The 12,148-nt window shown below is 41.0% G+C and overlaps 1 protein-coding gene across 14 annotated transcripts in view; it reads left to right on the forward strand.

Moving 5' to 3' along the window:
- LOC115439258 (potassium voltage-gated channel subfamily C member 1-like) overlaps nt 1-12,148 on the forward strand; it is a 61,602-nt gene that overhangs the window by 5,659 nt on the left and 43,795 nt on the right. For 13 of the 14 annotated variants that reach the window (XM_030163064.1, XM_030163065.1, XM_030163062.1 and 10 more), the window contains exon 2: nt 2,796-3,484. In XM_030163064.1, the coding sequence (XP_030018924.1) occupies nt 2,864-3,484 (621 nt within the window). In that variant the 5' untranslated portion in view covers nt 2,796-2,863. The remainder of the gene's footprint in view (nt 1-2,795; nt 3,485-12,148) is intronic. The other variant, XM_030163066.1, reaches the window with a different exon arrangement.

A 12,148-nucleotide genomic window follows, 5' to 3' on the forward strand; every position in this document is an offset into this window, starting at 1 on the left:
TCCCACAACACAAGCAGTCCCTGCAGGAAAGCACCACAGTACAACGCTGACTCTCCCTGATTGACCTCACTTCCAGACACTTTATTTTATGCACAACTCTTTTACTTAAATTAGCCCATTTTTAAATGTCATGCTTTAACTTTTAAAAAAGATTTTAGCTGCAGAAATGGGAGCTCAACTACTTTTGCAGAAAGCCGTAGTACAACTCTGAAACTCCTGAGTGCAGGGTCTTTTTTTTCATCAAGCAAGCATATTTGATGCTCCTGCAGTAAAGAGTGTAAAGGAAAAAGAGTTGAGAAATAAGTAAATAAATAAATAATGATAATTATAACAATGATAATAAAAACATTAAGCATTTTAATATTTGCACGTAAGTTGTTTCTTATCTCTGTCTCACATGCAATATCCTTGTTTATCGTAGACCTTACCTGAATGTTGTTAGCCTTTTCTCCAGGATCCTCACCAAAAAAATTTTAAAAAGAAAAAGAAAAAATTAATCAAAATGAAATCTGAAAAATAAATTTTAATCAATATAAGACCTTAGGACTGTGACAGTAAACTTTTCCATGAACAAAAAGTTGTTTCTCCAGATAAAAAAAAGTGCAATGAAGTGATCAAAACAACAGAAAACACAAAACAGAGAGACCGCAGTGCCCTACATGACATAAAGAAAGAAGTCTGAGGAGAAGAGGAGGACAGAGAGTTGAGCCAAAGTGAAACAAGCTTACTTTTGGAGAAGAAGAACGGGATGGGAGGATGAGTGAAGTAGAAAGGGAAAAAAGATGGAGAAATGGGAAGAAAAGAGAGCATTACAGTAAAATGCAGTGAGAGGGGAAAAAGAGGGGACAGATAGAAAGATAGAAGAATGAGAAAGAAAGAAGGGGGTCACTGGAGAGGAATAAGACAGTGTTGTGAGAGGAGGAAGAGGAGGAAGGAGTGAAGGCTTGATTCTCCTCCTTCAATGAAATGTGATTCCTTTATGCGGAATATGAGAGCGAGCGAGGAAGAGAAAGTGAGGGAGAGAGAGTGTAGTAGGACAGAGGGGGAGGGCCAGGGAGAGCTGACAGGAGAGGAGGGGGCAGAGGAGGAGGCAAGTGGTGCATTTCTTTGAATAGAGAAAAAGGTTAACAACACAGCTTTGGTGCATGTATAGGTATTTTTCCCCTCTTTTTCTCTCTCTCTCTCTTTTTTTTTTTTTTTTTTTTTTGCTATGAACGTGTGTCTTTCTAAAACATGAAGAGTGTGAACAGCAACACAGCAGGAGAATACTGTGACCTCACTGGGAGAAGGAGAGAGAGAGAGAGAGAGAGAGAGAGGGAGAGAGAGAGAGAGCAAATAACTGGCTTTTTACTGCAGCAGAATTCATTCACTTTTATAGCGCACTCTCCTTTTCAGTGCCCCCCCCCCCCCTTCTCTCCTCTCCTATCCTCTCCCTGCTCTTCCTCCTCCCCATCCCCATCCACTCTCTCTTCACCCCCTTCCATTACCAGAGGAGAGACAATATTATACTAGCTGTTCACTGTAACTGCCTCTACTGAGTAGCAACCGTGCTGCGTTCACTTTCTGTCATCTTTATATGTTCATGTTTGCAAACATATTTCATTTTCTAACACCAGCTTTTTTTTTTTTTCTTTGCATCTGTTCTCATCTTCAGGTCTTTTGTCTGAGCCATGGATTGTTTTCCTGATTTGCTCTGTCCTTTTCGATCCTTCTATCAAAAATCAGATTTATGGCCTTCCCCCACCCCCCTCCACCCCCTTACACTCTCTCACCCTCCTCTTACACTTTTCTCCCTCTACATGTCTTTACACACACAGTGCATGAGGAAAGTGGCAGAGAGCATTGACATAATTGTGCATTGCATGAATGTCAGGCGATCGGAGGGGCTGCAGCAGTGTGTGTAGCACGCACATAGACTGATTGAGGAGATCTAACATTAGTACGGACACTGCACTCTTGGGAGGCAATTAACACACACACACACACACACACCTACACACACACACACACACACATACACACACAGTGCTGCGCCACCTTACGTCAGAGAGACATTTTGGAGGAAGGAGAAAAGAAGCAGGGAGATAGATCCCCAGTTTAATACATCCTCTCTTTTTGTCACTCTTTTCTCACACTCATCACTCCACTGCCTCTCACCTCCCTCCTCACACATTTATACATACACCCTCAAGAAAAAGAGCAGGGGTGGTTGGTTGCAGGTGGGGATGAAGAGGAGGGGGGGGGGGGGGGGTTACATGCTTAACAGTGGCCTAATTAGTGAAAGTATCTGAACACTTGAGCATCAACTGGATCAATTTAGAGATTGTAGGCTGGAAGAGTGTATGTAGTCTTGTGATGTTTAGGATAATAGTTGAAAAAAAAAGGGAAAAAGAAACAAATCATAACAGTTTTTGAGAGTCTGTATGAGCAATTTCACATCTCAGCTCTGAATGTGTCAACAATTAAAATGAGAAGCTGCTGACTCATCAATGTGCTCCAAGCCACCTGTTCATATATTGCACTGGTATAAGTTGAAGACATGTCTGTGCTCCAGGATGTTGTGCAAAAAGCAACTTTTCAACCCAGCATTTTCACCTCAGCCCCCTCCTCTTCCTCACTGTCACTCACTGCACCTGCACAAGGTCACTTTGTGCCCTTCCATTAGCTGATCATCAACTGAATAATTGCATATACAGCTGGTGTTCGCATGCAATTCTTAATTTGTATTGCAATGTTGATAATCCTCATCTATTTCTCCCTTCTGCTAAAATTTCTGCCCTTTTCTCTCCCCGCAGACTCCTCAGACTCCTCCCTCCTCCTCCCTTCGGTTTCTCTCATCCTCTCCCTCCCCCCCCGGTCCTCTATGCTCAGTTCGGTGTGTGTATCCTCTTTTAAAGGGCGCAAGGGTGGGAACAAGTCGTCCAACAAAGCATGTTACAGCGCAGACATGACTTGTCCGTCGGAAAGCGAGAAAATCGTGATAAACTGCGGGGGGGTGCGGCATGAGACTTACCGGAGCACCCTAAAAACGTTGCCCGGTACCCGCTTATCGTGGCTTACCGAGCCGGACGCGTTCAGCAACTTCGACTACGACCCCAAATTAGACGAGTTCTTCTTCGACCGACACCCGTCAGTGTTTTCCTTCATCCTCAACTATTACCGCACTGGGAAGTTACACTGTCCCAACGATGTGTGCGGTCCCCTGTTCGAAGAGGAGCTGGCCTTCTGGGGCATCGATGAGACGGACGTGGAGGCGTGTTGCTGGATGAATTACCGGCAGCACAGGGATGCGGAGGAGGCGCTGGACAGCTTCGAGACTCCCGAACCGGACGCGCCGGACGACGACCCAGCTCTGGGGGGTGCGGATGGGGACTTGAAAAGATTGTGCATGCAGGAGGACGCGAGGAAAGCGGGCTGGTGGAAAACCTGGCAACCCAAAATATGGGCACTGTTTGAAGACCCTTACTCCTCCAAATATGCCCGGGTGAGTTTCTCCTGTCTCAACTTGTTTCTATACTGTTGCATATTCTGCCTGGTGATGTCTCAGACCAAAACCTCAGTCATAATAACTTTTTAAAACTTTATTTTCTAATATGATTTTATTCACATGAGTCTGTTACTGCATTGAAACTACTCCCTCCTAATGAACTGCAGGCCACTTTCTGTTGGCATGTGTGTCATCCCTGACAGTATAGATTATATTAAATGGCAGGATATAGACTTACTGATATTGAATAATTAATGCTGATAGCACAGGAAAATGGAAAATGGTATGGCAGCTATATCTATTTGTAGATGGGCACTCGCTGATATAACATCCAAGGTTTTTGTCAAACATATCACCACCATGTCTCCTATTTGATATATTGTCCTTTACGTGCGAGCTGGATTCCCACTGAATGTATTTTTATTGCTATCATAATTCCTTTCGCCGTATTCTGCTACTTGAGCAGGTTTAATACATATCTGCCTCCAAACGCAGCATCCACTGCGTCTCCTGCATCCAAACGCCTTCATTAGAGTATATTTGTCCGTTTACGATGCACATCAATGCGCCGTATTTCATGTTAGTCTTATTTATTGTAGCGCCGCACTGAGCAGACACATCCGACGCCAAATCGTCAACATTGAAGTCCATGTCTTTTCCCACATTTGCCCTTGGTAGTGCTACACTCTGCTGGGTTGTTCTTTGCCAGCCCCCCTGTCCCATTTGAATCCTTCATGCCTTTTACGCACGGGATGTGTTGCTCTTACGCGTAACTTGCTCCTGTGTTGGGATACCTTTTATTGTTCCCATGTAAATAGTTAATGATTTTCCTCTTAAAAGCAGACGTTTGATGGCATTTGATCATACAGGTGTACGAGTAACAAGTACCCCTGACTGTGTTTTTGATCCTTGGTACATAAAAACAGTGGGCTTTGGTTCTTTTTTTTTTTCTCTCTCTTTTTTTTTTTTTTTTTTTTTTAGACCCTCCAGTTAAAGACAAATCCAGCTGCTTGATCACAGCTGCTTTGTTGTTTCTTGTTTTGATATAGTTTGATCACCCTTGTCTGTCCCTTTTTTGGGTACAATTATTTCTTATGAGGGTGCATGAGGGCTGACAGATACTCTGAATGCATGCATACTGTAGATCCAACATGCAAAACCAGACAGTCAGCAGACACCTGCAGTGGCCAGGCATTCATGCCACTCCAGAAGTAACTAAACAATGAATGTCTTTGAAAAGAAAACCGCCTAAAACATGAAGCAATGCACAGTCTGCAATATATTCTGTATTTCCTGTCACCGGTGAAGACAATAGCCTGCACCTTCAGACTCACATACATCACCTCCTCCAGCAGAATCTATAGGTCTATACACCTAGATCATTTACCTCCCAAGGAAGAGTAAAATGTCAGGCTGTGACAGACAGATAGTTTGGATCTGGCCATCTGATCCGCCTCACAGGACTTAGGATCAGGCAGGAAGTGCTTCTCTTACTGTCACTCTCATTCCAATCAGATTGATTTCCCACTGTCCCACCCCTCTCTACCCCCCACCTTGTGCCACAAACATGAGCGTGTAGCGGGGTTTTTCTTCCAATGGTGACAGTTATTGCTGCAATGACAATCATGTGACAGGAACATGCTTCAGATGTATGTGTAAAGAAAAAAACTATGTGTTGATTTAGCTGTAGATTCTGAAATACCTCTTTCTTCATGACTTAGAGCAAGAGGAGGCAGCAGTTGCAGTGTTACTATACCTTGAATGCAAACTACTGTACCTGCTGCCTATCAGCTACAACGCTGTACATTATGTAATGTACAGTTTAGCACCACATCTGCTGGTTACAGTAGCCAAGATCTCACAATTCAGACAAAATCTAAGGATATTCAGTGCAGTAGTTGGAGATTTTGACAATTGTGATGCCACATCGGGGTTGTGAAGACTACATAGCAGGTAGTAGGTGCTCATTTCAATGCCTGCACAGCACAGAGCACTGGCTCTATTTGTGGGTGAACGCAGCCCCGTTTCTTTCTGTAGGTCTAATATGCCAACGCTATACGTCAAACAGCGATTTGACCCAGATCACTTGCTTTTTTCCTTCCCTAGCTCTCTCTAAAAGTATCCAGTCCAACATGGCAGAACCTTTTTGGTCCTCTGTCCTGAGAGATGAAAATTATATGTGGATGGAAAAGACAAAGATGGAGAGAGACTTGGACAGGAAAAAAAAAAAAAATTGAAATGGTGATGTGGAAATACAATGAGACAGATGAGGGAGAGATAGAGGGAGGAAGAGGGAGACGAGAGGAAATAAAGGGAGACAGGAGGAGAGACGTTCCTCTAACGATTTAAGGGGTTTTATTTGCATGGCTGTGATGTAACTTATCAGCAATAAATTTTCTGATCAGACTGTTCGACATGCATGCAGAGCTTTTTTTTCTTTCTTTTCTTTAAATCAACCCCTCAGCTCATGATCATATGAGGCTCGCTCGTGGATTTACCGTAGTAGCTCACACATGCACAAACACACACATGCTGGTGTCTGTGCTGGCTTTTCTGCTGCAGTAGACACGAGAAAGAGAGAGAGAGTGAGAGAGAGAGAGGAGGGGGAGCACTGGAGAAAGAGAAAAGAGGTGGAGGGGGTGGGAGTGAGAGGGATAGGCAGAGCGAGGGAAATGGAGACGGGGTGAGATAGTGGAGAGAAACAGAGAGGGGGGGAAAAAAGGACCGAAGGGGAGCCTAAGAGGGACGAGAAGACAGAAAGGAGGAAGAGGAGATGCACAGGGAGGAGGTGACAACCACAGAGAGAAAGACATAGCATGATGGGGGTGGGGACCCTTGTCTTAGTGTCTTCGATTATCTGTGAAGGCTTGAGCCATCCAATCTTCCTACCCCAGCCCTCCTGCCTGCCTATTGATTGATATTTTATTGATTATCTTCTCTTTTTGTCTGTTTTGTTTTTTTTTAAGCCATCAGCTCTTTCTCTATAACGTCCTTAAATATGAGAATGTTTAAAGTGACATGGTCAAGTTGTGCACTCAAAAAAACATATGTCTAATGTTTTGGGTGCACGTGTTTAAAGTGCATATGATATTTTAACTCATTTGGATTACATTGAGTTAATATGAACAAACATAATGTGATGCATATTTTACAGTCAAACATAAATGAAACAAATAAGAACATCTCTACCGTCCTTTTTGGTTGGTTGACATGCTTGTTTTCTAGTTTGTATATATATTTACACTTTTCTTTTTGAACTGTTTTGCACTACGCACCACAAGAGAGTTGTCTCTTAATTTCGTTTTACTTGTGTATAACGACAAGAAAGGCATTCTATTCTAATAAGATCCAATAGATACAAACAACTTTATGTATTTATCATGAACAAATTCATGAGAAAAAGTTTGACTCACAAATATGAATCACATTAAGTTTACGTTAAAATTCTATATTATGAATGAATGGACATTTTGCAATATACAAAACATATAAATATAAAATAATAGTCCTTAATTTTGTAGTGTTTTCTATTGGATGGTAATGCAACCCTGAAAGCGCTGACAAAATTTATGGATATATTTATGTCTATTTGATGAGGTGTTATACAATACATTTTGCATCGGATTTCTTTATCGATCCGTGCCTGGGTCACATAGATCTTTCATTGCAGTAAAAAACCGACGTATCACATTTGACAGATTTTGACCGTGACCCATTTTATTTTGTCCTTTATTTTTCTAGTTTCTGATCTCAATGACTCCTTTAAAGGCTCCGTGAATGACAGTGATCCTAATTAAATGACTAAAGATTTACCAATATCGATGAACTTATTTGTCAGTGTTTTGTTATTGAACCAGAGGTTATGTAATTCAGTGCAATCACTTGTCACTCAGCAGGACTGACTATGAGGTGCTAAACAAAGATAGAGGAGATAATATTTGCCCATTTGGATTCATCCATCAAGAAGATGTACTTGTGTAAATTACAGGTCTGTGAGGTCATTTCCATTACAACCACAAATACAATACGTAGATAGAAAAAATATTGGAAAAAGTACACCTCTTGGACTTGATTGAGGTGCTCTAAGGAGTTGGAGATGTAGATTCCCAGGAAGCAACAAAGAATTCCAAGGGACTCTGTTTTAAGAACAGTAAAAAAGCTTTATAATAACGGCATAGTCCAGTTAGACATTTAAAACAACTATACTTCAAGATGTTTCACCATCAAGCCTTTATCAGGAAGTAGTTTGACTTAGTTCATGTCAAAATGTGATGGAAGTGTACAATATAGTATAGTGTAGTATAGTGTAGTATAGAATAATACAGTATAATGTTGTACAGTATAGTTAGTATAGTATAGTATAGTATAGAATAATACAGTATAATGTAGTACAGTATAGTATAGTATAGTATAATGTCATGTAGTATAGTATAGTGTAGTATAGTATAGTATAGAATAATACAGTATAATGTTGTACAGTATAGTATAGTATAGAATAATACAGTATAATGTAGTATAGTATAGTATAATGTAGTACAGTATAGTTAGTATAGTATAGATAGTATAGTATAGTATAATGTAGTATAGTATAGATAGTATAGTATAATGTAGTATAGTATAGTATAATGTAGTATAATATAGTATAGTGTAGTGTCATGTAGTATAGTATAGTATAGTACAGTATAATGTAGTATAGTATAGATAGTATAGTATAGTATAGATAGTATAGTATAATGTAGTATAGTATAGTATAGTATAGATAGTATAGTATAATGTAGTACAGTATAATATAGTATAGTATATTGTAATGTAGTATAGTATAGTGTAGATAGTATAGTATAATGTAGTGTAGTACAGTGTAGTATAGCATAATATAGTATAGTATAATGTATTATAATGTAGTATAGTATAGTATAGTATAACGTAGTGTAGTATAGTATAGTATAATGTAGTATAGTATAATATAGTATAGTAGAGTATAGTATAGAATAGTGTAGTATTGTACAGTATAGTTAGTATAGTATAGTATTGTACAGTGTTTGTCAACGGCGGTGGTACCGCCCCTCAGGGGGTGTTGGGACATCTTCAGGGAGTGTTTGGAATGAGAAAGTTGAAAGGGGGGTGCTCAGGCACAAATGGGGGGTTGTTAGTCACTGTTGTACATCATACCCCCCCCCCCCCAGTGTATGGAGCCTGTGTTCGACTTATACCAGAGGCACATACTCACACACTCCCACCCGGTCTCACGCCCCCCCTGCAATTTTTTTTTTGGGGGGGGGGCGACAGGAGGCTCCTGATGCCGTTAGTGTGCATTTGTTCAAAAAAGGTTGAGAAACTCTGGTATAGTAAACTGTATATAGTATATAGTTATTTTATAGATCTAATTTGACTCTGCTGTGACAATAAACATCCTAATATGTTTATAAAAGACTGTCTTGGAATGTTTTTAGCTGTCAGTTTTCACATGAAAATCTCAATGTGAACAGGAGTAATGCAGTGAAAATTACTGCATAATACACAAAGATTAACAACTTTACCTACCTGATCAGTAATTCTTGTTAGTCTTAATTCCACCTCTGAGTATATGTATGTTGTCCTATAATCTAGTCCTTTTATCCCACAGGTTTCACATGTTTTGGTCACTTCCAATTCCCCACCAGAAGGGCACAGTTGTCTTTGTCAGCAATCTCCTGACAAAGCACCATTTGTAGCTCAGCATGTACACAATGCCCCTTTGCCCCCTCCATATCGGGCTTTCTGTGCTTGTATTCGATTCTCTCTCCTTTTTTGGGGAGCGGCGTCCCTCTCGTCTGTCCAGAACCCCGCTCCCTGAAGGTCATGTCTTGTGGTTCATTGTTTGCCACTCTTTTTCCACAGCGTTCAGTGCCGGAGCGTACAGTTCTGTCACAAACACAAATATGACCTGCCTCAGAACAGGTCGTCTCTGATATAAAATCACTGCGCCGGACAGGAAATAGAAAAAAAGATGTATCGATAGGTGTCGGTGTGTGTATATATAGATGTGGTGTTGGGTGAAAAGAAGAATGCCTAGGGTACGGTTTGGGTGACATTACCATTTTTGTCTGGGACATTGCATCACATTTGTCCGCTGAGTTCTGAGCGGAAAGACAAAAGTAAGGATATTTTAAGCAACAGTACTAATTGGTCAAGAAGCCACTAGAGCAGCACCTGTTCAGTAAAACAGTCTGTCCTTTTTTTTGATTTCAACTGTATTAGACGCTCACTTTTTATGATATAGGTCATGTCTAATTTTACCTACTCTTGTGAGATCTTTTGCACCAGTTTTGTTCACCCTGGAGCCACATAATTCCAAGTACAGTTCCTGTGGTCAGAGCTTGATGAAAAATAGTAGTGAAGGTCACTGTGTGTTGTCTGCGGAGGTTCCAGCCAATCACAGCAAAGCCTCCATACTACCTTGGCTTATTGCTCTTTTATTTGCTGTGTTCCCTTTACTCTCCAGGTAGAGTTAACAAAACATCATCCGACATTATTATTATTACCTCAAAGATGTATTTCTCCTTAACACTGCAACTAGAGACTGTTATTGTGCAAACATTTTGCTTTGAACCACAAAGCTTTAACTTTTTTTTCCCGCCTTTGTTCCAGTTTTAGCAAATTTTCCAGTTACTTAATGATTTTTTAAAGGTTTAAGTGAATGGAATTAAACTTTTACTATCAAGCCGTGTAGGTTGGAGTTTCCGAGTAGTTCGCATGCAAACCCTGACCCGGCTGAAAGGCCTATTTCCCACTTCCATTCTTGTTTCTCTCCCTGTGGACCAGATCTGAAAATAGCAAAGAGAGGAGAGGAGGCCTTCATTTCATTCTCTGATTCCTTCATTTCTTCTGTAAGGGGTGGGAATGTGTATTTGTATGACCATTCAACACAAAACACTTGTCTCATCATCTGTCTTGACAGAGGAAAAAAGGATGATGGGAGATCTTCTTAGGTGCTCTACAAGTTCATTAAGGTAAACAGTTTTCCTCAAGCAGTAGCTGCTGGCAGGCATGTGATAATTGCTTCACTTCTTTTCCATGCCTGCAATAGGTAAATGTATCGTGTTCTGTTTCAATTTTCCCTGACAGCGTTTTGTACCGCAGGCCTTCTCGTGTTGTGTTTGCATCCTCGGAAGTCCCAGTTCCTCTGGATGCTGCCTTGTAATTTGAGAGCTGTCTGTTGGCGATATTTGGCTGCATTGATGCTTGATGTCTCATAACAAGGACACAGACATCAGAGACATGTTAAATAAGTAAGAAGCTCTTTAAAACTGTAAAAAACAAACAAGGAAGGGAATTTTATCGATTCGCTAAGCTACTGTGAACAATACATGATGACTTAACATTGTTGCCTGGAAGGTTATCGCCACTATTGCTGTTACATTTAGCCAGAAGCCTTTAGCATGTTTTATGATTATGCTGCAAAAATTGCTTCCACATCCCTCTAGATATCTTCCTACTCATCTTTATGTCCTCCTTAGCCATCCTCCTCCTCCTCATACCCCTCATCCCCGGCCCTTTTAGCTGTGGTTAAGTGCTGAATCAGCGCTCCACCCTACTGTACAGACAGTCAATTACTTGGACATTGTGGTGAACCCTGGACATTTTGCTCGTATGCTTTGGAATTGAAACAATTCCGGACACTGGCATGGCGGAGAGCACAGTGCCAGAGCCGATTACAGTGGTGGGAGCTGGAATTCTCTAAATGGGGCAAATCTCGTCAAATCACATGAGAGAGCAGCGCATTGTCTACAACAGTCAAACAATCCACCACATGCAAACCCACATGTATATGTAAACAAACAAGGGCTTGCTTCACAGGCTGCAAGACAGAAATTGTTTTAATTGCCCACTGCATCAAGAATCTAAATTATTCATAAGCAATATCTTACACATCCTGTAACTAAAGAAAGACTTTATGTGTTGTAGAAACACATTTACCCACTTCTATTACAACACACATCTTACATTTGACCTCTGTCAAACACCTGGCTGCACATACATCATTCTCAGCACACTCACCTTTGCACATTGGCCCATACTCTGTAAGTGTAGTTGCCCATAAACCATTTCGCCAAGCGTTCACATATACAGCGCACGGATAAATCACTCTATCTGACACGCCTCCGACATGTAACCCCGTGGATCACTCTCTGCAGATCACACACGTGCATTCCCTCATATAGACCCAATAAACTGAATGCTAATTAGCTGATAAAATAAAACTTCAAATGAGCTTTTCAATCAGGGATTATTTCTATGCGAGTGATTAATATTGCATTGACCAATTAACGTGTTCATTGCTATCACATGTGGGTAACAGTGGTTCGCCATGTGCCGTTACTCTTAAACAACCGAACTGGATCTCTGCTCATTCCCTCGGAAAATGACATTGGAGGACGTCACTGGGACAATTCCTGTGTGACCATCTGCTTCCTTGTGATTGCCCCTCCTGTCCAAGTGGCAGCGGAGTGGAGGCAGAGGGCGAGTACCATCATTAAATGGAAATGTGATCTAGAGATGTGTAATGTGGATGTGAAAATATGTCTGAATGTCCTGCGGAGATCTGCACGTTTCATGATTATTCAGGGGTTTTGTATCGTTAGTTGAATTGTTCCTTAGTAGTAGTTAGTAGAATGTTCTTGT

Source organism: Sphaeramia orbicularis, chromosome 19 (genome assembly GCF_902148855.1).
Source record: "Sphaeramia orbicularis chromosome 19, fSphaOr1.1, whole genome shotgun sequence".
NCBI lineage: Eukaryota > Metazoa > Chordata > Actinopteri > Kurtiformes > Apogonidae > Sphaeramia > Sphaeramia orbicularis.